Source organism: Panthera tigris, chromosome B1 (genome assembly GCF_018350195.1).
Source record: "Panthera tigris isolate Pti1 chromosome B1, P.tigris_Pti1_mat1.1, whole genome shotgun sequence".
Classification (NCBI taxonomy): domain Eukaryota; kingdom Metazoa; phylum Chordata; class Mammalia; order Carnivora; family Felidae; genus Panthera; species Panthera tigris.
Genome location: NC_056663.1, coordinates 122247489 through 122273961, shown reverse-complemented (window position 1 = coordinate 122273961; position 26473 = coordinate 122247489). Strand labels below are relative to the sequence as shown.

The 26473-nt window shown below is 41.9% G+C and overlaps 1 protein-coding gene across 1 annotated transcript in view; it reads right to left on the bottom strand.

Moving 5' to 3' along the window:
• TSPAN5 (tetraspanin 5) overlaps window positions 1-26154 on the bottom strand; it is a 175087-nt gene extending 148933 nt beyond the window's left edge. Inside the window, exon 1 of the mRNA XM_007080976.3 lies at window positions 25693-26154. Coding sequence (XP_007081038.1) covers window positions 25693-25773 — 81 coding nt within the window. The 5' untranslated portion in view covers window positions 25774-26154. The remainder of the gene's footprint in view (window positions 1-25692) is intronic.
• Window positions 26155-26473: the final 319 nt, after the last annotated feature.

Below are 26473 nucleotides of genomic sequence, written 5' to 3'. Positions count from 1 at the left end.
TTATGATGCATAGTCAGATGGAGAAGTCCTGGGTGATAGGACAGAACATTCCAAGGCTTTAACCGATTGGGGGGCGGGGAGAACCCTGCATGCTCTGGGAGTAGCATATGTAAAAGAGTCTGAAGTAGGAAGGACTCCAAGGAGAAGAAAAAGGCCAGAGGCCTGGAGTGGGAGAGGAGGAGAAGATAAGGCTGCAAGGTGGGCACTGGAGGAGAAAACAATGGGGAGCCTTTTACGCTAGACCACGGACAACAGGAAGCTGAGGAGGGCACTCACAGCAAGGAGTGTCATGAGTGCGTTCAGACAGAAGACATGAGATAAGACCTCTCTGGCTCACGGTAAAGAGTGCCAACAGGGAAGAAGGTAGGAGGCAGAGACCCGTGGGCGACCAGTGCAGGGAGGAGGATGAAACCTCAGACCAGGGCAAAAGTTGTGTAGATAGACTAATGAGGGCAAATGCGAAAGAGATGGAGAGGTTAACACCTGCCCTGGTGATGGGTCAGAAGGTTGCCAAAATTCTGGCTCAGCCGGGGGGGGGGAGGCTTGAACATAAGACAGCAAAGCCAGTTCCTTATACAACCCTAAATTACCCTAGACATGCCCCACGATCCTGTTCACACAGCCTCAAAAATCCTTCACAACATAATGTTCAAATGAAGTGTAAACGCTAAAGCTACCTTGCCAGTTTTCCCTCACCCACAAATCAATGAATCCTTCAACAACCTAAATAAGGGGACACACCTAAACAACTCAATATCCTGTGTTTGCTGTGACCTCTTCAGTTATATCACCCAATAATACAATTGAAGATGAAGTTATTAGAGTTCTGAGTGATAAATCAAGTTTGCCTTTCATCTTTGGAGATGGTATTCAAATCTCAAATGCTTTCTAGGATTAAAAATCTGTAAAATCACATCGGATCCCATTTCATCACTTGGATGAACAGAACTTAAAATGATTATTGGTAGCCACCCTTGGAGACAATCTGATCAATAAATTGAAAGGAATCATTTGGATCACAATGGCTACACCACCCTGTACCACTACCCCTAAAGACTAGATTTTCATGAAGTATATCACACAGAACAGAACAGCGTCCAGGCTCTTCTAGGTCAAGCCAAGAATTCCCACACACTTAAGTAAAAATGCCCAATCACAGTAAAAATTACTAAGAACTTACATTTGTATCATACCCCCCACTTCGCAAGGTTTTGACTTTTTTCAGTGACCTTGACGGCACATGCAGGCAAATATGTACTCAAGCATCAAGATTTCTCACAAGAGCTCAAGTGGTAGGAAGTGACAGCACCGCTCCATAGCGCTATCTCCCAAGAGATAGGCACAAAGGACCTTTTACCTTGTCCTACCTAAGCCAACAAAGGAAAACTGGGGCCAAAGACTGGATTATAGCATCATCAAGTTTCACTACCTAAGATTTTGCTACCATGTCCTCAGATTTTCTAGAAGTTTGCATTTCAAATATTCAAATAATGTTAACTGACCTGCATATATATGCACTTTTTTCCTTTGAATAATTATTTGAAATAAACCAATTCATTAAATGTGGGTTAATGTGTATGCTAAAAGTGTTTGGTACTAAAGAAGTCCACAAATGGGGGGGAAAAATCCATTATGAGAGGTTTGTCCCAATGTTTAAAGATATATAGTCACCATTCTCTTACCTTCCAGACGTACCCCAACCCATTCAAGAAAAGGGTCCAAAAAGTATCCAGGAAACACAAGGAATCTGTGGCTCTGGGAGGAAAGAGAGGATTGTGTCAGAGATAAGTCTCTACAGATGAAGACTGGAACAGAGGCAAGGTGGAGATAATTAAAGGATAAAAGGAATTACAAACCCTAACTGGAGGGGGTGGAAGAAGAGACAAAAGAGAACCATTCTCTGAAAAGCACCTTAAGTTTGAACTAAAACAGAGAAACAGAGTGCAGAAATCAGGACAATACACTACTTAGAACTTCCTCTACTGCCACGCTGGCTAACTCTTCAGGGACAGAGGTGCAAGAGAAGAGAAAGACAGGGCACAGGCAGAAAGAGAGCCAAGTATAGTAACCATTTTCCATCACCCCAAATTGCACTGCCAGCCCGACTCCTGCACCAGCACATCTTTCCACATCAGAGAAGGGGAGGGGGGGTTTGTTCACATTCGGCTAGTGGTTTACTGTTAACTAAGCACATTTTCCTATTTAGTCATTCACGCATTCAAAACAATTTATGGAATGCTTTCTGGGAGCCAGGTGCTGTCAAGACCTGGGATGAGACTGCATTATTCAGGTCCTGTCTCAAAAGGACCTCAGAAACCATGGGAAATGCGCCCCCAAATGAATCAACACCAGAGAAGACCCAGGTGGCAAGCACCCGATAGACGTGCAATTCCAACAACACAGTCCCTGCAGGAGGGAGGGTTATTGACTAATGCCTATCTTCTCACCATTGTTTAAAATGGTTCTAATGGTAGACCTAGCTAGACAGAGTACAATCCATATGATGTGACAGCTTGTAAGTTTCACAATTTAATAGGCAGCTTGTATGTTAACCATTCAAACCCACCTTTGATTTATCCATTAGAAAACAATTTGCTGTGAATCAAAGGCCATCAGGTGGAAAATAGGGTGTTAACAGGGAAAAAAAAGACTACAAAACAAAAACGATTGCCCAGACCCACTTAAACTGAAAAAGGCCAGCACTTAGGCTAAGAGCACTCCACAGCCCCCCCCTTTATAGAGGCCATCCAACTGGCCAGAAGAAACCTATATAATCGCCTTCTTTTCAGTATTATAATAGATTCTGGTGTATTTTTTTTATTATTTTTTTAAATATTTCTGAAGATCTATACAGAATATATGCTATAGGATTAAACGGCTAAATGGGGTACACCTAAATGATGGGGTGGGAATAGAAGCAGTTTAGCAGAGCTACTTCTGTAACCAACAGCCTGTAGGCAGGCTGTAATTCTGACACCAATTCTTACAAAGACAATTACAGCAGCACCAGCACTAATCAGGCCCGGAGATCAGTGCTTTGTACCCATGAACTCTTTATTCTTTACAACTTTCTGTGATAGATGCTATACCGTTAAAAGAAGGTAGACAGAAATGGTGGAAAGGTCACTGAAAGCCCAGATAAGTGCAAAGTTACAGTCAGGAAAGTGGAGTTCACGATTCACTAGTCTCCAGGCCCCAATTCCCACAGGGGGATGGTAAGCAGACCAGGCAACACCTGCATACACAGCAGACTGTGTCACAGCACAGAGGGAACTGAACTTAGGGAACCTGAACAGTTTATAATGAACATCAAATAGATCTACCCCTTTGCTCCATTGCTCCATACACATACGGCTGGGGAACAGAAGAGAAGTGTGGGAGGGGAAAAGTAGGCAAGGTCCCTGTAATGAAGCTTGGCTTTAATCCTGTCCTAATTAAGAGCCAAGTAAGTACTTAAAGCAGGGCAGTGTGACACAATCAGATGTGCCACTAGAGAAATCTCTCTATAGCAGAATGGGGAGAATGGAGTGTTGGGAAGGTAGGGGGTACTATAATATTGAACATGGGAAATAGTAATGACCTGAACCAGGGCAGGGACAGGTGGTAGAGAGAAGAAGCAGAGCATACAAGCATACACTGATTAAGACTTGCAGTACTGTGCAGGATCCAAGATTTTAACCTACTTACAAGCTAACAAGTTAGCCTACCACAGTTCCATGGGTGCTGGCGAGAGACCGAAAACCCCTGGGTCAGAGACAAAGGATGGTTTATTACTCACAGCAGTGGCACTAGTCACAGTATCTATACTTGTGCCAGCTCTCTGAGCAACACTTCCCACAGGACAATGCAAAGAGGGCTCACACAGTGATCAGGACCACAAGAGAGGGCTCCTGAACTTAGGGAACCCAGGTATTTTTTTTTTCCATGGGCATCTACCTTCCAAGGCTTTTCACTATACAAACATCCTTAAAAAGCCCAGAACAAAGGCAGTCAGTGCCCCAGCTCACAAGATGTGCAGAAACATGGGACAACTATGGAGAACAGTTGTTCAACATACTCCCTTTACTCATGAGGGGACAAAGTCTCAAAAAGCTTAAAGAGGGCAGCAAAGCTGCCTGGGATTCAAATCCTTACCTTAACGATGCCAGGTCCCACAGACTTCCACTATTTGAAATCCCTTTATATAAAATACATATAAAGTGACTTCTGCTAGTGGATGGGGGTATGGGAACAACAGGTAAGTCCTCTAGGCTTTTCTGGAGGTTGTCAGCTCACCTGGGCAGGAAATAAGAAACACATTGGGGGCTGGTACCTCCACCTAGCTGTAAGGAAAGTAGACATTCTCTGTGTGCTAAGGGTCCTCAAAGCTTGAGTGGCAGGAAAGAACCAAGTTGCTGCAGAAGGCAATAGCAGTGTATCTTCATGCAGTAGGGAGAGTTCCACTCCCAAGTCTTTTTTTATGAAAATGCATCCAGAATAGTGAAGAAAAGTTTTTACGTTGATACTTGGTTTTTATTTCCTAGAATTACTTGCAGAGGCAAGCAATAATCTTCCACACAAAAAAGTGATCTCTATTAATCTGGGCATTTACACTGGCAAGCGCTATATATATTCACATATGTAATTAAAAAGTAAAGTAACTGTATTAAGAAACCGGAAAAAAAAAATTGGTCAGCAGCCTCTTCATACCCTGGATTCAAGATCCAAAGGGAACTACAGACAATCACTTCACAAACAAGGTTAATTATTTTGAATATGAGTAATCAAGCTTATTCACTAACATAAGCAAACCACTGGTTTATTTGATTTCAAGGGTACAGTAACAGGTTCAACAGCTGCAGTTCTTTTGTTCTCCCTGGGCCCAATAAGGACCAGTTGGAGAGTGGATCCTGGTCTGAGGTTTTTTTAGCCCAGTCTGCAAAGTCCCAAGGCACCTGAGGGTCTTTGTCAGACTAAGGAAACCTCTCCTTAGCAGGGAACTCCCAGGTCCCCATGAGAAGCCCTCATGTCTACCAACATCACCCTCATTATTCAAGGGCTGAAAGGCACAAGTGGTACTTATCACACTACGCAGAAATGTCTGAACCCATTTAACTTAAAGGACCACCCACTTTACATGCCACTTACTTCAACCATTGGATGACTGCCCAATATACACAAAGCTCCACATTGCACAATTCCGGGGAGCATCATGCATATCCCAGGAAGTTGTACAGACCACAACTTATGTTGTGCAGCCCTTGGGGATGGGGGACAGAGGGGTCACTCCCACAGATATTTCCCCCATTAAAATCCACTTCCTGATCCATGCACTCTTAATCCATGAATCCTTAGATTTCAGCAGTCATCATGGATCTCATTTTGATGGCTATAGATGGTTAATACCTTTCACATATCATTAAATGAATAAAAAATATTTAGAATTTGGTTGACTGAATGCAAATAAGATTCACACTAAAACAACAGGAGTGGGGTTTCAATAGCTTACCTCATATTTGAGCCCTGAAGAGTCCACTCTCGATGTAAAATCTTAATATCAGGTCTAATTACCATAAGGTCATATTCTTCTTTTCACAAGGGAAAGAGCAAGTATCTACTGCAGCTAACAAGTAAATACACTTTTACAGGTATTTGATGAAGAAAAAACACAAAAAAATATTGTTTTAAACAAATATTCTTACTTGCCTTTCATCAGCTGCATGACTGTTAATATAAGTGCTCTCTAAACTGCGTAAACCAGCTTGGAGATGATCTCGGTGTTACTCTCCAACAGGTTAAGTGATTGCTTAAAAACAATTCATTCCACAAATATCACAAAGCAAACAAATTTTCTTCCCCAGTCCAATTCAGCAGAGCCAGGATGTTTCTGAGATGGGTTCTTCCTGCCTCTTCTTAGCTCTGGCCTGCTGCCTTGGCCTGGACTTCCCCATATCTCTTCTTTCAGGGCCAGATGTCCTCCTAAGCTCCTAATATTGTGTGCTCTCTTCCCACCGCCACCAATATTCCTGGGTTCTGTTGCTCAGTACTCTCAAGATCAACCTCTTGCATATTTCAGTTTTATATCTTACCTGACTCAGGATACAATTCTTGGCAAAGATGCCGTGGTCTCCCTTGGTTCCCTTGGGTCCCTGGAGACACACAGGCCAGGGGCATAGATATGAAGTACACGAAAAACTCTGAGGAACCACCCACTACTGCCTTCCTAACCACACTATTTGTAGGTTAGGCCCAGGTGATTAGGGTCTAAACAGGACACAGCTCAATATATTTAACTGGATAAGTATTCAACTTACACACAATACACCTGTATCTAGCCTTATTTGCTTTTACTCTACTTACATGGTAATAAATTAACCTGTTACCATCTCTTGGAAGCTGGCAGAAGACACGAAACACCTGGGTCAGAGACAAAGGACTAGTATTCACAGCAGAGAGCATGAGCATCATGTTTGAGTAGGTTCTCCTTGTCCCAAAGTCTGAGGGTCGTCGGGGTTGGCACGGAGGGGCCCAGATGGAAGCTGTACGTGCTGCTCTATGTCTGCATCACAGCTGAGGAACCTGTGCTTTAGGGAACCTTCTGCTTTATAATAAGCAGTAAATGAGACTACGCTTTGTTCCAGAGAGAGACATTACCTCATCCTTCAAGACTGCTCACTGCAAATACACCTCTAAGAAATGGCCCAGGTAAAGAGGATTCCTGGCACACCCAGTAAGACACGGAGAAGCACAAGAAACATGTGGAGTGTCTTCTGATAACTTGTGCATATTCCTAAATTTAGATAATTATCTTTATGGGGTTCATGGTCCCAGAAACTCCACCACATGAACCTCCACTACACTCGTCATGGGATACAAAAGCTGGGCATAGGCCCCTCACTGGAAAGGAACTTTGAAACATCCCATATTTAATTGCTTAGTCCAATAGCCCAGTCTAGGACTCCCCCCAAGCACATCCTTCCCTCAAGACAATGGCCTTTGCTTCTCTTCTTCCTCTCTTTCACCTCCTCCACCTTTGGAAACTTAGGATTAGAAATAAACAAGAAATAAAAAAACCAAACTAATAATGGACAGAAGAGAAGCTGGTCTCAATCTGGGAAAAACTTCAGTTCCAGAAATCTTCATCTATACAGTTCAAGGAAGAAAAATCACCTATGATAGTTCAGAAAATGAAAAACGAGACAAAATTCCACTGGGCAAATGTTCACACTCTGAAAAGCACTAACTTTGGGAAGGCAGGCAACTTTCTTCTTGTCAGAATTATACTCTGACATTCCATACAGTGAAAACACAACTTAAAATGCCAAATTCCTTAAAGTTCAACAGCCCATAAACAAAATTTATAACAAAAAATTGTAAGTATACAAATATAAATTCAATTTAAAAAGTTGTAATTATTATCACAATAAGTTATATATTAATAAACAGGTTCATAAACATACCTACTTGTACATAAAAAAAAAAAATATTTGCAGAGGGCCGAAATGGATGCTAGTTTTTTTCCTAAGCTAAGGAAATTACTTTAGATTTAACTAATTCATTTCAATTAACAAGTATTGGGTAGCTACAATACTTTAGGTATTTTTCCAGGCATAAAAAATTTTATGCCTTTCATATGCCTATAAGATCTACACATGTTATTTTTTGGAACTGTAATTTCTGCATATACTACCATTAAAAAAAAACAACAAAAAACAACCCAGGTAGGTCTGTGGCCTCAAAATGACCCTCGAGACAGGACATGAGAACTATGAAAAAAGCCAGTGTTTGTGATACAGAAACAGAGTGCTGATCAGGTCACGCCAGGAATGGGCATGGTGGACAGCTGCAGCTAAACAGGAAAGCAAATTAGGGTCCAGGAGAGTGGGGAATGGAGCAGGTGTCCTGGCCAGAAACCCGCAGATCCAGTTGCCAAAGGAAAGCATGGAGGTACAATTTCTACCAGTGAGTGAAGGACAAAAGGAAACAAACAAACAAACAAAACTTTGCTGTGAGTGAAAAGTTCTATTATACAGAGTGTATCTCCCTAACAAGGAAAGGTGAGGCTCCCGGACACCAACACCTTTCCCAGATGATAATGAACCAAACAAAAGCCTGCACCTGTCCTGAGTTGTCATCTATTCTACACTTGATTACAGTATCAGTATCCGCTGAGTGCTCACCCCTCTCAGGGATCCATGGCAACATCTTATTGAACTTTTACAATTATCCTAGAAGTAGACTCACGTTTTGCCCAAAAAGAACAGTTCAGAGCGATGGAGTAAATGTACACAGTCACACAGCTTCAAAGGGTCAAGGCCAGTATTTGAACCCAGTCAGTCTCACTCTTAACCACTACCTTAAACAGGGGGGAAGTATTCTCTGTCTAGCATGGGGGATGGGGGACAATAAAATTAAATATATAAATAAAGAAGCACTGTCCCGTTTTTTATATCATGTGTGACTATCTGGGGCTAATGGTGCAAAACAAAATAAATTCCATGGGTAGCTGCATTCAATACGAAAAATACCAAATAGGAGAGCACCTGGGTGACTAAGTTAGTTAAGCGGCTGACTTCGACTCAGGTCACGATCTCATGGTTCGTGAAGTTGAGCCCGCATCGGGCTCTGTACTGACAGCTCAGAGCCTGGAGCCTGCTTTGGATTCTGCGTCTCCCTCTCTCTCTCTCTCTCTCTCTCTCAGCCCCTCCCCCGCTCCTGCTCGGTCTCCCCCAAAAATAAACATTTATAAATAAATAAACCAAATAGGACCTATATGAATTCATAGATTAAGGTCATCACCACAGAAACTTCAAACACCTAGTAGCTTGTTTAAATATGAACAATATTAGAGATGACAAAGAATTTCAAATAATACCTACACCATCAAGCTTAATCTATTCAATATGCAACTTTATGTGCAAATTAATCGAAAGTCTTTGTGTTTCTGCTAACTTAAAAGCCACATATGGAATCCACATGAAGCCAGGTTTTTGAGTCTGTTCATTCCAAAGCGTAAGAGTAATACATAGTAAATGACCTGAGTACTCACTTCACACAAGCAAGGTTGATGTTAATCAGAATGCACCAAAACCGTTCAGAAGAACCAAATGGAGCCGAAGCACTAGCACTTGAAAACAAGGGCAATTCTGCGCGCCCACAGCGTACAGGCAACACAAGCCAACACCGGCTTCTAGGTGAATTCGTAAATGCTAAACAGATGCCTTCCCCACCATCCTCAGCAAAATCCGCAAGGCCTCTCCTGGTCCCCTCTGCGTGCTCTCCCCATGCAGTGTGGCGGAGGAGGCGTGAGCCCCGTGAGACGCTAGGCTCCTGTTTTATAGCTGTTCCCTGTTTTAACGTGGCGGGCTCTGCTGAAAATTTTGGTTGGGGCAAAAAAAAAAGGGGGGGGGGAGGAGGGATTCACTATTAGGACCCCGCGGGGCGGGGAAAGGAGGTAAAAACCTAAATGATTTTTCAGGTCCTTTTCAACATAGAAATACTTAGATCATATAAAGAGGACTGCAAAAGACCAGTGAAAGGATAGTTCCAATACCCGGGCACTAAACAGATTCACCAAAGAACACTGAATAGCTGTACCGCCATTCATTCCTGCTGAAAATAATTCCAACCTTCTGTTCTGTCATCAGCAGGTTAACCTCTTTAAGGAATGAGAAAGAGATTCACCTTCACTGAAAGCAAAAAGCTCGGTCTTCACAATTCTGAAATTAAATTCACAGAAAGAAGAGGGGCAAGGCAGGGGATATTCAATAGAAAGCTCACAATTAAAAAAAGGTTCTTAGCAATAATTAATGATCTGTTGGTGCCTTCAATTAAGATGTAGTAATTTTATAGTTCAAAGAGTTCATTTTCTAGTCTTCATTTAAGAACCAAAAATATAATCACAGTCTTTTTTTTTCTGTTTATGCCATCGAGACTAAAACTGATCTATGGTTTTTCTTTTTTTTTTTTTTTTAAAGTAGGCTTCTCACCCAGTGTGGAGCCCAACACAGGGCTTGAACTTAGGACCTCGAGATCAAGGCCCGAGCTGAGATCAAGAGTTGGATGCTTAACCAACTGAGCCACCCAGGGGCCCCTCTGGTTTTTATTTTCAACTTAAAAAAGTTTTTCATTTGGTTTGCATATTTATACTAAACTGTCATAAAAGAAACTTTAGTCTTTTATCATAAATAAAATTGTTTGGAGGTCATATGGTCATTTAGGAAGCTTGTCTTTCTCCAAAGAAAGCACATATCTACTAACAACAACAACAAAAAAAAATCCAAGGGTATAGATCAATATTTAATATTCATGAAGGATATATATTTGATAATTTACTGACTTATACTGATATATTAAAAATCCAAGTATATAAATATCTAAATGGAATACTTGTATTTCACAAAATACAAAATATTTCTCTCCTCTTTTTAGTGACACCAGTCCTTCCATTTTTAAGATATTGATTCTGTATCTTAAAAAAAGAAGAACAAAACACAATTTTCAAACTTTTATGTAATTGTTTCAAATCCTCCCTGGAGAGCAACTTTAAAACTCTCAAAACATACAGTAAGAACATTAGGGATTATTGAATCTTGCAGACTCAGGAAAAAAATGAAAACGCCACATGGAATTAGGTCATCTAGCCATCTCTTCATTCAATTTATTCTTTCCGCAACCAATAGACAAAGCTAAAGGAACTAGTACCAAATAAACACTATTTTCCCTAGGATTACAGTTATGAGATTAAAAAAAAAAAAATATACGAGGTAGCATTTGTCACATGAGTTACCATGTGGGCAGTTGCCACACATATTTGGATAAGCAGGGCACCAATATTACAACTGGTGCTCAGAAATTTTTCAGCTTTATTTTTCTGTCTACATAAAGGTCATGTTGAAAAATATTTAAAGCTAAGAGCCTGGGTTTTGGGGTTTTTGTTTTTCAGCTACCTACCACTGTAACTCTTTCGTTTAAAAGTACAGGGTTTTTCAAATGCCAAAGGAGATCTATTGATTTTTTTTTTTTTTTTTTTTGGTTGTGTGGAATTGATGTTTATTCACAAGGTATTTGTTCTGTATGTTGAAACACTTATTCTAAATGTTATCCTGAGGGGGGAAATGCAGGTAAAGTCAGAAGAAATGCTTAAAAGCTATTGATGGCAGAGCACCTGGGTGGCTCAGTTAGTTAAACGTCTGACTTCGGCTCAGGTCATCATCTCACAGTTTGTGAGTTCAAGCCCTGCACAGGGCTCTGTGCTGACAGCTCAAAGCCTGGAGTCCGCGCCTTCCTCTCTCTGCTCCTCCTCTGCACGTGCTCTCTTTCTCTCTCTCTCTCTTTCTCTCTGTCAAAAATAAATAAACATTAAAACAAAATTTTAAGCTATTGATGGAAAAGCACTTTTTTTTTTCCTTTACAAAGTTAAGTAACCGAGGTTTGTTAAATTCAAATCCTTGTAAGAGACTACAAGTCTCTATAGTGAGACCCTAAAATGGCTTTTTGTTTGTTTCGGGGTGTTTGTTCACTGCTCTCACAGTATTTCACTAAGAGTCTCCATTTTTAATATAATTGAACCAAAAGAAAGTATTACTGGGATTGTGGTGAATTTCTTTTCCTTCAAAAAAATGTATATTAGTGTTGCTGTATTGTTTTTACAGTAGAAAAGTATAAAGAAAATGTCCTATTCTAAAGAATGCATCAAGTAAATGGACTCATTCCAAATTGAACATAATCCAAAGCAACTTGAAGGAAGAGGAGATGGATGTAAAAGGAACCCACTGAGATAGATTTCCTCAGTTTTTAAGGTCAACCTCCTATTAGCCAGAGATCCAATTTTCCAAAGCATTTTCTTTTTTCTGCCTAAGATGTAACTACTCATTGGGCCCAGAGCTGGTAGCAACTTTTCAGAAATGGGGGGTACCTCTCTTTTTTCCCCGACAGGAAACAGAACCTGAAGTAGGCAAAACTTTCAACACATCTCCCCAACCATTTTACCTCTAGAGATCCATCCATCTCACTAATAGAGTTTAGCTTATAAATGTATGCCTTCCTTCGAATTACTTAAAAGCAGGGCTCCCCAAAGTGAGATTCCCTGGTGACCTGGGGTGCCAGAAGAGATGATTTTAGAATACAGCATTAAACAATCTTGAATAAGAAAGTCATTTCCTTTTCAACTCTCTTTAAATCCTCTGGTCTAGTCAAGGAGAAAGTCTTCATTTGATGCCAGGACGTCGAACACTTTGTACACTTGTTAACCTCTGTTGTAACAAAGGAAAATAAGCTTCTGACTCAGGCCTGCTAGCAGGCACCAATCACTACCTAGAAATTAATAAACCAGATTATCGTCACTGTATGTATTTGAATAATTATATTTTTGAAGTGTTTTTTTTTTAATAAATGTATTTAAGGTTTAAAAACAGAATTGATTTAAAAGAAAAGAATAAGTTTGCAATGGTCTAGATCCTTGCAATTCAAAATGAGATCAGTGGACCAGCCACCGTGGCCTCACCAGTGAGCTTATGAAAGTGTTAGATTTTTGGCCTCTCTCATGCCTACTGAATCGGAATCTGCATGTTAAACAAGATTCCCCACGTGAATTGTATGCACATTAAAATTTGAGAAACTCTGAGGTGGCACCAGAGTTTGTCCAAAACCATGCAGGAAGCTTGCAAATGACTGAACTTTGGGGTTCGCTGTTTGGATTATCAGGTGGGCCATCCTCCAGGCCTCACAGAAACTGGCTAGCACAGATCAGAAGGACAAGGGGATAACTTCAGTGTTTGCAAAGGGAAGTCACAAACGATCAAAGGATTGTGAAGCCAACGAGGGAATCAAAATTAATAGTGTTGGGCATGTTGCAGGTAGGCTAAAATTACCTTAAGTATGCTCCTATAATATCCTGTCATGCTCCACAGATCATTCTTTTTGACCAGTGAACACTACAGTAAAAATTCTACTTACCCTCTCTTTCATCCCTCCTCCTTCCCTTTCAAGGGCTGGGGTTTTCTGTACACCTTCTGCATAACAGTGAGTGACAAGGCTCCTTGCACCTACTAAATTAGCATTCCCTGGCCTTTTCTCCTAGAGGTGAGCCTAATTAGAGAGAAGATTATGCTTAGAATTTAGGACAGCCTGGGGCACCTGGGTGGCTCAGTCAGTTAAGCATCTGACACTTGGTTTTGGCTCAGGCCACGATCTCACAGTTTTGTGAGTTCGAGCCCCTCATAGAGCTCTCCGCTAACATCACAGCGCCTGCTTGGGATTCTCTCTCTCCCTCTCTCTCTCTGCCCCTCCCCTGCTCACACTGTCTCTGTCTCTCTCAAAAATAAATAAATAAACTTAAAAAAAAAAAACAAAACAGAGGAGGGCACCTTTTGGGATGAGCACTGGGTGTTGTATGGAAACCAATCTGACAATAAACTTCATATATTGGGGAAAAAAAAGAAATCAATTAATGGAAAGGTAAATAAAAAAAACAAAAATGTTTGGAAATTAAGCTATGTTCTTAAACCCAGTAGTCAAGAAAATACGATGACAATTAGATAATAAAAATTCAACACACTAAAAAAAAAAAAAAAACCAGAAAGAAAGAAATTAGGACACTCTGGGTCCTCTGTGTCACGTGACGCCACTGGAGGCAAAAGAGCACAGCACCCAGTGCACCCCATTACTGCCGCAGAGAAGTCACACCGTCAGTCAGTCACCAAGATGGGTGGCCCTTTAGTCAATGACCAGGTACTTCAGGCCAAAATTCTACGTGTGTGCCAATTCGAAGGCCCCTTCAACAATCTAAAGAATTTTTCTGAAATACAGAGTAAAACAATGACCAAAATATACATGACTGATGATACCATAAAAGCTAAAAGCTAAAAATATGTAGTTACAGCCATCCAGATATTTCTAGAATATCCCGATTCAACAGATGTTAATAAAAGATTTTTATTTCCGCCAGGTGTTAGGCCTAACACCAGAGCTCAACATCAGAAACTCAACTGTCCCAGCACAAAACACTAATAGGAGACCAAGACCGTATGGTTTTGCAAAGAAAATGAAAAGGGAATCTAAATGGGTAAAGAAAAACGGGGAAATTAACAACAAACAATAGATGCAAATTCATGGTCTGGTATCCATGATAAGAATTACATGCCATTCATTACAATGAAAAGAACACTGTGAACATTTGTTAGATCTCTTTTCCCTTTAGTTATTTTGAGAATGCGCTTATGTAGGCAGAACATTACAGAGAACAAAAAATATATGTTACAATGTAAGATTACTTGAATGGTTCTGAAAGAAGTTAAGAAAAAAACAATCAAAAAAAAAATCATGGGTGTTGAGGAAAACAGTAATAACTGCTAATATCTACTGAGTTTTCCAAGCCATTCATACATATTAACTCCTCTAATCCTCATGACTCCAAGACAGATACTGAGTCTTAATACTACTATTAACGACATCAATTAACACTACGACTAAGAACGCCATTTTGCAGATGAGGAGATTGAACTGTAAGGTGACAAAATAACCTAAGGTCACAGGCCTGGGAAGAGAGCTGGGTAAAAATCAGACACACGTGAAATCCAAACTCAACACCATACTCTTCAGCCTGCTTCCTCGCCTGCCCAAGTCACGATGCACCTTTTTCATCACTCTCTAATACGGTCCCAAATAAACCATTTTTCCACAAGGTCAATGACCTGTGGAGTCTGCATCCGTTAAAGGGCTGGGGCATTTTTATAGAACCATACCTTAAAACAGGAGAACTAACTTTTGGCATTAAATGCTTCAATAGTGATTAGAACTACTTACTTGGCAGAATTAAATTTTAAGGCTGCTTGGGGGGAAATATTAACAGCTGGGGGAAATTTTTGTTGGAAGCAAAACATACTTTGAGAAATGCTTAACTCAAGTATTCCCCTTTTATTAGGACTACTTAATGAAGTACAAAGCATTAAAATAGCTGGCCTGAATATTTATTAGAGCACCAGCTGTTCCTTCCAGATTTTTAGAAATTCAAGACAGTGCCAAGTATAATTTAGAAAAAAAAAAAAATCTCAACAAGTAAAAAGAGCCCTATGTCTTATAACACTTCTGTAAATAGTAAACAGTAGCTGGAAGAGGTATACAACATCACTTTGCCTTTTCAATGAGAGGAGCCAAAGTGTTTTGCCATCTACTTCCAAATACTAATTGGTTATCAAGGTTGGTGATTACATTGCTTAAAAATTATACCTTGCATTTCATAATTAACAATCTTTTACATACAGATACCATCAGTGCTAACCACAGTGTTTGTCCCCCATTCTGGGTCTTTTTTTTTTTTTTTTTAAGTAGTCTTTACACCCACTGCAGAGCCCAGAGTGGACCCCAACATAGGGCTTGACCTCACAAGATCAAGACCTGACTTGAGATCAAAAGTTGGACACCCAACCAACGGAGCCACCCAGGCGCTCTTTTTCTTTCCTTTTTCAGAGCAGTGTGATAACTATGCCCCAGTAACACATCTCAGAGAAATACTTTAGAATTTTTTTCCAGATTTTATTTCTTTCAAAAAATGTCCACTTTAGGAGCCCAGCCATAACCAAATACCTAATCTTTTTAAAGGGGGTAGGAAAAAGTCAAGAAAATTATCTGAAAATTCATTATGCACACTCTGAATATTCTACATTGAAGCTTCCCTTGCTAAAGTAAACTGACAGGGGTGCCTGGGTGACTCGGTTAAGTGTCCGACTCTTGTTTCAGCTCAGGTCATGATCTCACAGCTTGTGAGGCTGAGCCCCGTGTCAGATTCTCTGCTTGAGATTCTCTGCCCCTCCCCTGGTCACACGTGTGTACGTGTGTGAGCGCACATACACACGTCACTCGCTTTCTCAAAATAAATAGTAAAAAATTTTAAATAAAAATTAACAAGAGGAAAAAAAAGTAAACTGACAAACATCAGGCTTGAGTCTCCTGTGTTGTGTCACTGTCAGCTCTTTGTGACAGTGCCGCACACGGGGATGTGGGAGAAGAAATGTCCCTGCAATGGCATTGCAGCAGTGAAATCAACAAAACTGCCCTAGAGATACAGAAAGCAACTCCCCTTCACCCCATCCCCAAATGAGGGTACGGAGGGCTGGAGAAACAGGAGAAAGTCCCAGGAAAGGAAGAGCACCTTGACCAGGGAGGCCGATATTTGAAGGGGAGGACAGTTCACTATCTGGCATCTGTGGTTAGACCCAGTCCACTGCCCTGAAGTGTGCAGGGCAGCTAGGGCAAAAGAACAAAATGTCTATTTCTTCACTGTTCCTGTCGAGTAAATAACTAGCTTCTATCCCTATATGATGCTAATTTTTAGCATACTAATTGCAGCACAAGAGGTTCTGTTTAGCAGAGATTTTCTCATTTTGTTTTTAGGACTTTCAGATTTAAAAATAAACTGGCATTTTTGGATTAATAAAAAATTCCATGAAGGATAAAATAGGCCGCATTATTTTTTTCTCATAAGCAACGAACACTAGCTTCATGTGCTGGTGAAATCAGTCACTCTTTGGTCATGGCTCTGCACTACCCACTCCCAGCTCCCCCAAGTGTCCTCTCCAGACAGCATTTGGAAGAGATGCTACATCTTGCCAAGAAAAACAACCAGAGCTTCTCAAACTCAGCTGGGCATCAGAATCACCTGCAGGCATTTAAAAACAAAACAAAACACACACACACACACACACACACACACACACACACACGCACACACGCACACAAAACCCCACAATACCAAGGCCCCATCCAGGACCTACTGAATCAGATGCCCTGGTGGGAAGACTAAAATTTCCTAACAACTTACTAACTACACTGCTACATCTATAAAGAGGTGAAATGCCAACTGATCTTACAGAAGTCACTCTAGTTAGTGAGACGGACTTCCTGGGCATGAAGAGATTCACACATAGAAGAAGGACCCACACAAGCAATGATTTTGTTAAAACATGCCTTGACCATCAAGATTCAAAAACATCTGAAAGCTAGAATGGTGGTTTTCAATAGTTTGTTTAAGCAGGAGACCCCTCTTTTCAAGCAAAGTTTTTCATGGTATCCCAAAATATCAAACCTAATGGCTGAGTTCTCAGGCGGGGAGAGAGGTCACAGATACTCCCTGTCAGCCCAAGCATACCTCAAGGAAGCCTAGGGCTTCTGGCAGCACAGTTTAAAAACTGCAGGGTGGGAATAAGACATATAAATGGGATAAACATATAGCACTAAATCTAAATTCAAATAATTAACTAGAGGGTTAGGGCTGCTGATTAGCACTTAGCCTAAGGAGATGAGTTTGACAGAAGTTCACCTGAAAAAGAAGTGAAGGTTTCATTTCACTAGAAATTCACTTTGAGCCAACAATGTTCTCTGGCTGCCAAGAAAAGCCTGTGTGGTTTAGCTGAGGTTAATCACTACTATTTGTATTGAGAGATTTACCTTTTACCAAGCACCTTCATGTGCATGCTCTCCTTTAATACTGGATAACAACTCCATGAGATATTGGAATTATTTTCCCCATATTTGAGAGAAGCAACTGAGGAAATAATTTGTGAGAGTAACTTACTCAAAGACAAATCCAGGCGGTGGCAGAGGCTTCTACCTATAGGTCCAGCATGGCCTAGAGACTTAAGAGGAAGTTCAATAGTAACAGCCCACTGCTTTCTGCATGGTTGGAACAGTGAGTGAAGAATGTGTTCCACTCTGGTTGCTACATTAATGGAAGTGTGTCTGACCACAGGCAGAGTATCGTGACAAGGGCAAAGAACAATCTGGAAATTGTACATGAAGAATACATGGAGGAATTTAAAGCTGGAAAACAGAACAGTTTTTAAAGATGGAAAACAGAAGGTTTAGGAATGACAAAATACCTGTTTTTAAATACTGAAGGGCTACAGAGAAAGGAGGTAAGTTTTGTTTCATATCACAAAAGTGTTATATAGGCCCTTTCCCTTCTTCTGAAAAATTCTGTGCTAAAGCCATTAGTTGGGACCAAGCAAGGTAGGCCTTTGTGCAAGGACGGGTATGAAGAGGGATGTGGAAGCCCAGAGCACAGTATCAGAGCCCAATCAGAGTAGGGAGGGTATTTTGGGGTGCAGGGTTGTGGCATTCATGTTGCAGCATCAGCAGGTAAGGAGGGCAACAGGAGCAGCTGTGGAAGACTGGCTACATATAAGGAGAACTTATCAAATAAGTAAACTGTTAAGAATAATGGGAGCCAGGAATCTCACGATCAAAGAAGGTATTTACAAATATAGAAAAGGAAAAACCTAGAATAAACCCCATGGTATCAAATAGGGATTTGAGGTATCATGGAAATCATGATTTTCAAAATATAAATAAATATAGAAACGCATATGTAATATATGCATATGTGCATATATGTATATACATACACATATGCCGCCATTATATCCACTGGGAATTCCCAGGGGTGGTGATACCCTCATAGCGATGAGCACACTTAGCAACTAGATCTTGGCTTCTAAATAACATTTGCCACTCAAAGGAACCAAGACTCCTTGGAGAAATGACTGATACAATAGATGACACCCCAAAATTACAAAATGAGCTTGGAACATCTTGTTCTGCCAGAAAGCACAGAAATGTTCAAAGAATGATGGGAGTTAAAGGGCACAGGAGGGGGGGGGGGCGGCGCCTGGGTGGCTCAGTCGGTTGAGCTCAGGTCTTGATCTCACAGTTTGTGGGTTTGAATCCCATGTCAGGCTCTCTGCTGTCAATGCAGAGCCTGCTTCCAATCCTCTGTCTCCCTCACTCTACTCTTCCTCCAGCCTCTGTTTCTCAAAAATAAATAAACATTAAAAATAAATAAACAAACAAACAAATAAATAAATAAATGGCACAGGAGGCAGCATGGCCACCAAACCTGGGACCAACTGCAACATCAAAGTAAGGAGGGTAATAGTTTATTTTATTTTTTATTTTTAATGTTTATTTATTTTTAAGAGAGAGAGACACAGAGTGTGAGCAGGGGAGGGGCAGAGAGAGAGGAAGACACAGAATCTGAAGCAGGCTCCAGACTCTGAGCTGTCAGCACAGAGCCCGACGCGGGGCTCGAACCCATGAGCTGTGAAATCATGACCTAAGCCGAAGTTGGACACCCAACGAACTGAGCCACCCAGATGCCCCAGGAGAGTAACAGTTTAAAATGCACTGAAGAAAAGGAAGCAACTTCTTACTGATTTATATAAATTAACAGGTTGAAATTTTGATGGGGACTGGGCTATTTACGTTGTTTGGACGTAACCTGTCACAAAATATGTACAAATTACAAAAGGAAAAAGAGTAACTTCATGGCAGAGCAGCTTTGGCAGACCACACTTTAATCAAGTGACCATCAACAGTAACAGGACAAACAGAAATCAGTGCCATCTGATGGGATGCCATGAAACGAACACGGCACCATTTCTGTAATTTTCCTACCAACGATGCACAGTCTGAATCTAAGAATGAGAAAATGGAAGACAAACCCAAAGGGAGGGACATTATACAAAATAGCTGGTTTATAATCTTCAAGTGTGTCCAGATCCTGACAGAGAAGGACTGAAAGAGCTAAGTAAATACAATGTATGTTCTGCATTGGATTCTTTGCTTTACAAGACATGACTGGAACAACTGGGAAACTTGAATGAGGTCTGAGGATTAGATGATGGTAATGTATCAGTGGTAATTTCCTGGCTTGGATGGCTGTCCTGTGGCTATCTGGGAAAATACCCTAGTTTACAGGAAATATACAGTGAAGTGTTGGTGTGACAGCCATCTTTCTGGCAACTTTTTCTCAAAAGATTCAGGATAAAAACAAATTATACCACATGCAATTTCTCTGTAGGTCTAAGATTGTTTCAAAACAAAAATTAAAAATCAGCCACAGTAAATTACAAGGATGGGAGTTACAGGGAAACATATTACATCTACTTGGAGGACAAGTGAAACTCTAACAATTAAAGTGGTCCAAAAACAGATCCATGTTTAGATGGGTTGGCAGGATGTTAGAGAAAATGTCTCACTGAATAGGAAGTTAGAGGAGATGACGTCTAGGTACTTTCCAATGATTTCATAATTCGTTCAACAAATATTTATTAAACATCTACTATGTTCCAGACAATGTGCTAGACACTGAGATTATGAAAATGATGGAGAGACAGTCCCTGCAGGTGAGGCCCTTATAATCCAGTGATGATTAATGATTCAGAGGTTAGAAATGTAAGATAGTCATCAGTGTCACATATAGAAAGAAGCATGTGTCTTCAGTACTCCATTGTCTTTAATTGTCTTTAATAATCCAATTTTCATTTATGAATTTTCAATAGACTACACATAGTTTATTATACTATCATATTCTCTAACATTTTCATCCTAACTCTTTATGCTAGTGGGTGGTGTTAATTGAGGCATATGCAAAAACTTTATCACTTTTCAATTATGAACAGATGTAAGTGACTTACTTGATGTTTTATTTTAAAATTAAAAGCATCTTCTAAAATAAGTTTCAAAGGAGAAGCTGGGGCTATCGTTACTAGAGGAGACTTAATACTTGAAAAGCGAACCCTGACACCTTCTTCAAACAGCTCAAAAGTCACTCCACATCTCTGTGCTCCAGTTTCTTCATCTGTCACAAAGATGTCATAATATGCTTGTTAAGATGCTTTGAGATGCTTAGAAGAAAGAGACCATAATTATAAAGCTTTGTTAAAACACGGGTTGCTTTCACCTTATGCCTGGGATTATTATTGTGGACACATTAAGACAGAGTGATCCATTTTAGCTCACCTTGGCAATTTGATGCTGGGTGGAACATCATTTGGTTTTCTACCTTTTCCCCCTTTGCTTCATTTCTATCTTCCAGGGATATCATCAAGTGTGAATGCTTCAGTGCCTTCTCACTGACCCAAGAGTGAACAGCCAGACCAAGCAAGTTCAGTATTCAATTACTTTCCCCACTGAGGTCTATACACCTTTGTTACACTTTTTCCATATGACACTTTCATAACCATATTTAGCTTTCTTCCTACCATCTCCCTGTAATTCAAAAGGCAATTTAGACTCCCATATGGTTGCCATCGAAGCTAACAGATGTCTAGCAAATTAAAACAAAAATTATGACTTATAAACTGCTGATGTATCGTCATTCCAGAACATCTTACAATTTATAGTGAATCATAAGATAAGGCTTCCTACTTGATGCCCCCCCAAGGTTCCCTAAATCTCTCTCCTCTCTGAATTTAAGCCCTGTGGAAACAAATTAGATACAATATTCTGCCATCAACCCAGGATAAACCTCCTCTTAAAGACACAATGTAATATTTGAAAGCACATCAAAGAGAAATTTGGCCTCAAGTATCCAAGGCTGTTCTAATTGTACTGTAAAGAGAAGAGAAAAACCAGTTGGTGTCCCCAAGCCATTCTTGGTTTTCCCAAGACATTCAAGGTTTCCACTGATCCATGGGGCTTTTTTTTCTAATAAGTGACAAATTTACTGAATCCCATTTTACTGAATCCTAGGAAGATCTTAAAGGTATTAACATTTCCTAGTGGTAATGATGCCAAAGTATCAGGCTAAAGTATTCTAGAAGTTCTACAGTGCAGAATGGAACCAGTATAAAGTCTAGAGACAATAACAATAATGATAGTCACCATGTGTTACATATTGAGACATTGTACTGGGTAATATGTTACTCACTGAATCCTTGAAACTATAATTCCATTAGATAATGTTATCCTTCCTTTATAAACCAGAAATTATGGCTCAGTGCAGCAGAGTGTATGTTCCAAAGATGGCCGCAAGCCACATGACCTTGACGTTTGTCCATAAAAGGTAGAATTTCTTTCTTCTCCCCCTTGAAATTTAGCAGACTCCATGTGTGCTTTAACGAGTAAAACAGACAAAAGTGACAATGGGGCAGGTAAGTAGTTTTAACTGGCTGGAACCTTCTTTCAGTCTCAGAGACAGGAAGAAGCCTCAAATAGGTGCTCTAACCAACAATCGTGGCTGAGCTGTAAGCAAACATCAACTGCCAGTCATGTGAGTACACCATCCTGGCCACCCTACCTCAGTGAGACTTCACATCTCACTGCAACTGCCCAAGAGACCCCAAGGGCAACTGCCCAGATGAGCCTGCTCAAATCACATAACTGTGAGGTATAATAAAAAAGTTTTGTTTGAAACCACTAAGAGTTGGGGTTGATTGTTCCATAACAACAGATCAACAACACCAGAATGAGGTCAATTTACTTGCCTACAAACAGTTAAGCATTAAAACCAAAATCCAAAAAACTCCAGAGCAAAACATCTATTAATGGTGTGAGGTGATGTGGGGGTTCAGTCCCCCCAAAAAAGAGACTTTAAAACAAAATTCCCTGTCTCTTCCCTCACCCACCTCAAAGCAGCCTAAGGGTTTTCCAAGAAATGTCCTAGTAGGGTGACACCCTCAATAAAACCAATTCCCTTCTGGCTTGAGGTCTTCCAACATTAAATAGGGAAAATGAGATTTTCCCCACCACCCTGTGACAACTAATGAGAAAGGAATCTGTACAAGATGTTGACTTTGTTACTCAGAATATCGTACAACTGTTATATAAAAGGATTCATATTTTACACACCAAACTGTAACTCTAATAATAAAAAAAAATTTTTTTTAATGACTCACAGGACTCCATTTGAGATTCACAGTTGGGGACAGGGAAGAATGCAAACTACACCAATGAGTGAATAAGCCAAGAAGAAAAAATGAAGTAAGAAAACTGATCTTCAGACAACTCTCAGTAAGAGAAAAGGTCTGTAGTAAGTACTCCCATAGATGCTATTTTCATTATACACGGTGCCCATCTCTTGTATTTTTCTTCCCTAGCCTGTTGGAACGTGACAGATACATTCTTTGTCAGAACTAGAAAGAACCTTACAATTCATCCAACTCCTTCATTTTAAGAGCTGAGAAACTGAGGCCCAGGGCAGTTAACTGACTAGCAAGGAGTCAAACTACCCATTAGCAAGAGAACCAAGCTCACAGTGCCAGGGTGACAATGTCCACATGTCAATTTTATTTCACCAGAACTACACCTCCAAACGTCCTCGATGTATGTCACATTTATTCTAGCATCTCACAGCGTGAAAATGAAAGATTAGGAAGCCGTGCTCTCTATTATGAATCTCTTCTTCATAACTGTGTAAGGGTAGCATCGAGTCTGCTGTTTCTGGCAGTAACTGACAGGATGGTAACTCTGTATTGGGTACAGATGTGCAACTTGACAGAAGCAGACTGCCAAGTTACTGACCCCCGTTCTTCAGTCACTAATATCTTAGTCTGAATTACTGTACTTTAATCGAATGTCATGTTACCTTCCTGCTGATTGTGACGAGAGACTATGGTACTGACACACTGGGAGATTTAAAAAAGGGGTAATTTTGAAGTAGACAGCAGGATAGGAAAGGTATGAAGGGGTACCTGGGTAAAAGGCACTAGGCACAGAAAGGAGGGAGGAAGCATATACAAAGCAGAGAAGGGCTATAAGGAATTTTGCCTGGGGTAGCTTGTTTAGTTCCACAGCCTAGGTTTCCTCTCAGGCTTCCCATAAAACTCCCGCCAAAAGACCTTCAAAATCAAACAAGAGGAAGCTCTATTCTGGAAATCTCTATGCACGCATTCCGTAATTCTTTGATGCTCTCCACAGTTCTAGCGGAACTGCTACAACCCAATCCACAGAAAATACTAAATTTTCCTCTGTATACTGTACAAAACTACACCAAACTGTTAGGGAAACAGGCCCGAATCCCTTTATTTCTTTTCCACCTCCTGCTATGAAACTACAGAGAAAGCCCCTGGGTGCTTTCTGTTGCCTGGTAGCTGAAACATGCAACTTTTGAAAGTGTTCAAGTAGAATGCAGAGGCCTGGACTCATTACCTCAACAAGGTCCAGTCTCAGTTCAGTAGTCCCTGACTCTCAAAGTCACAAAGTTTCAAGGTCCAATAAAATCAAAACACCTCACTCAGAAATGTGACTACCCAGCACTTTTCAACATTTTTCAGATGACAAAAAGAGAAGCAAAGAAAAAAAATAATTTCTTCTTCCTATTAATTGCAGCAGGGAGGGGGCGACCACTCACAGGAATCACATACAATCTCTGACAAGAAAAACATACAAACCTGTCTGTGAATGACTAGATACAATATTTATTCATGTTCTCCACCCCCCCCATTCTCTTTATGAGTCTTGAGGACAGATGACATGGTGACACAGAGTGGACCCCCAAACCCTTCCATTTCCCTTTGCAAAACATGCAAACCAATGCAAGACACTTCAACAGAAAATAGGAAAAAATGTAAAAATGGCTTTGTTAATGTGAGTAGGAAAAAAAAATGAATATACAGAGCTATATGGATAACTATTCTCATAGCTGTACATGTCTACAACAAATGGCTAAAATTAAAGAACAATCAAAATAAACACACAATGTGTGCATACTGCCGTGGATTATGACTGATCCCACCGTTGCATTATTGTGTGTCTCATACTGAACCTACACTGAATAGCAACTTGGAAAACACCCCCAGACAGCCACCATCTTTACTTTCCACTGGGGGGGGGGGGGGGGCACATTAAGGAAGAAGATGGGATGGGATGGGATGGGATGGGTTTGGCGGGGGGGGGGGGGGGGGGGCGGCAGGAATAACACAGTCTTTGAACCAACGTTCTCTCCTTGCCCTAGTGAACTCTTTGTCTGGTTGCTGAACACGTTTGTGAAATCAAGGAAAAGAATCCAAACAAAACAAAAGAGTAGGCATCCCAGCCTAATTACAATAGGTGCCCAGCACCCTGTGTTGCCAGCAAAGCCAGAGCGTGGTTTGAATCTTTCGTTCAAGCATTTGCTCTCCGTACCCCCAATAAAACGTATCTCATACATTCTCTTTGCATTTCTCCAAGGTTTCCCCAAAACGGCCCACTCTGTGTCACTCCTTAGAAAAGGAGGACGTGAGGCACGAACACACTGAAACATGTTGATGGTGACTTGTTATCACCCTGAGAAGATACACATGGAAATAAAACCCTCCACCCCACGCGCCCACTAGCCAGTCCATTATGCAAAAGGAGCGCTTTCCAGCTGATGGGGAAGAGCGCGCAGGAAGCGTTATTTACGTGTACATTACAGAACCGTATACCACTGCATCTGCATCCTACACAAAGCCCGAGATGGTGCAAGAAGATACACGCTGAGCATGGCACAGACCAGCCGCGGCAACACGGAGCCAAGCCCTCGTCCAATCAGATCCCCGTTAGAAGGTGGACCTCAGGGTCGGCTCTGCCCGATTAGCCTTCCCTATTATGACACCACGCTCTGCCCAACAGCCATATCCCACCGGGAGCAAATCTAATTCGTGCGGTTGCTCATTTCTCAAACTGCCGAGCCTTTCTTTCATCTGCATCCCTGCTATTCGTCCCTTAAAAAGCCACCCCAAGGCCTGGGTGCCCCCTTTCCGGCTCGGTTTTTCTTTTTACCTCTTCCCACTCCTAAATAGGATTAAATGTTTATCTCTCCAACGCGCAAGCTGGAAAGGCGGAAGGCAAATGCCTCTCCTTGCTCGGGCAAGCGCCCGAGGGGCTGCGAAAAGTAAAAGCAGCAAGCAACGTGGGGGAAATCGCCGCGGATCGATCGGCCACAATAGTTGAAATCCCAGAAGCGCTCCAACTTACCCAAAATATGACATTGAAGCCAAATATGAAATATTTGATGCAACAACTGACTTCAGGACCCTTGTAGTGCTTCCCGGACATCCTCTGGGTTCATGAAGACACTTGCCCCGGCAGCCCGAGTTTGGAGCCCCGGAGCACCGTTGCTCGGAGCAGCCCGGAGGGGAGCAGGGGATCTGGGACGCAGCTCCGGGCCGCGGCTGAGCCGCACGGGGACCGACCGGCGGAGAGCCGCTCCCGCACCTCCAGCCCCCTGCGCGTCGAGGCCGCCGGAGCCGGGGTGGCCGTGAGCTAGCGGAGAAACCGCGCGCTGCAAACCCCGAGCCTCGCCAAAGCTGGCCCCGAGCCCAAGGCGAGAGCCCGCGTCTGTCCGCCAGGCGATCTGTCGGTCCGTCGGTCTCCGAGCTTCGGGCAAACGCGGCCACAGCAGATGCTGGTGGAGACGCTACTCGCTCGCCCGCCCGCCGGCTCGCGCGCGCCCTCCCACCCCTCGCTCCGCCCGCCGCTCGCTCCGCCCGCTCGGCGCGCGGCTCCTCCGCCCGCAGCTCCGCCCTGCCGCCGGCTGCCCGCCGCCAGAGCCTCGGCGAGGCTCGCGCGCGCGCGTACGGGCTCGGGCGCTCCCGGGCGGCCGCGGGCCCACGTAGCCGCACCGCCTCCTGCCACCGCTCTCCGCTCCTCCCGCTGCCTTTCTCCCCGCCCCTTCTAGGACCAGCCGGGAGCGCCGCCGACCCCCCAGCGCGGCAGCGGAGTAGGTGGGGAGGAAGACTGGCGGAAGGGAGGAGGA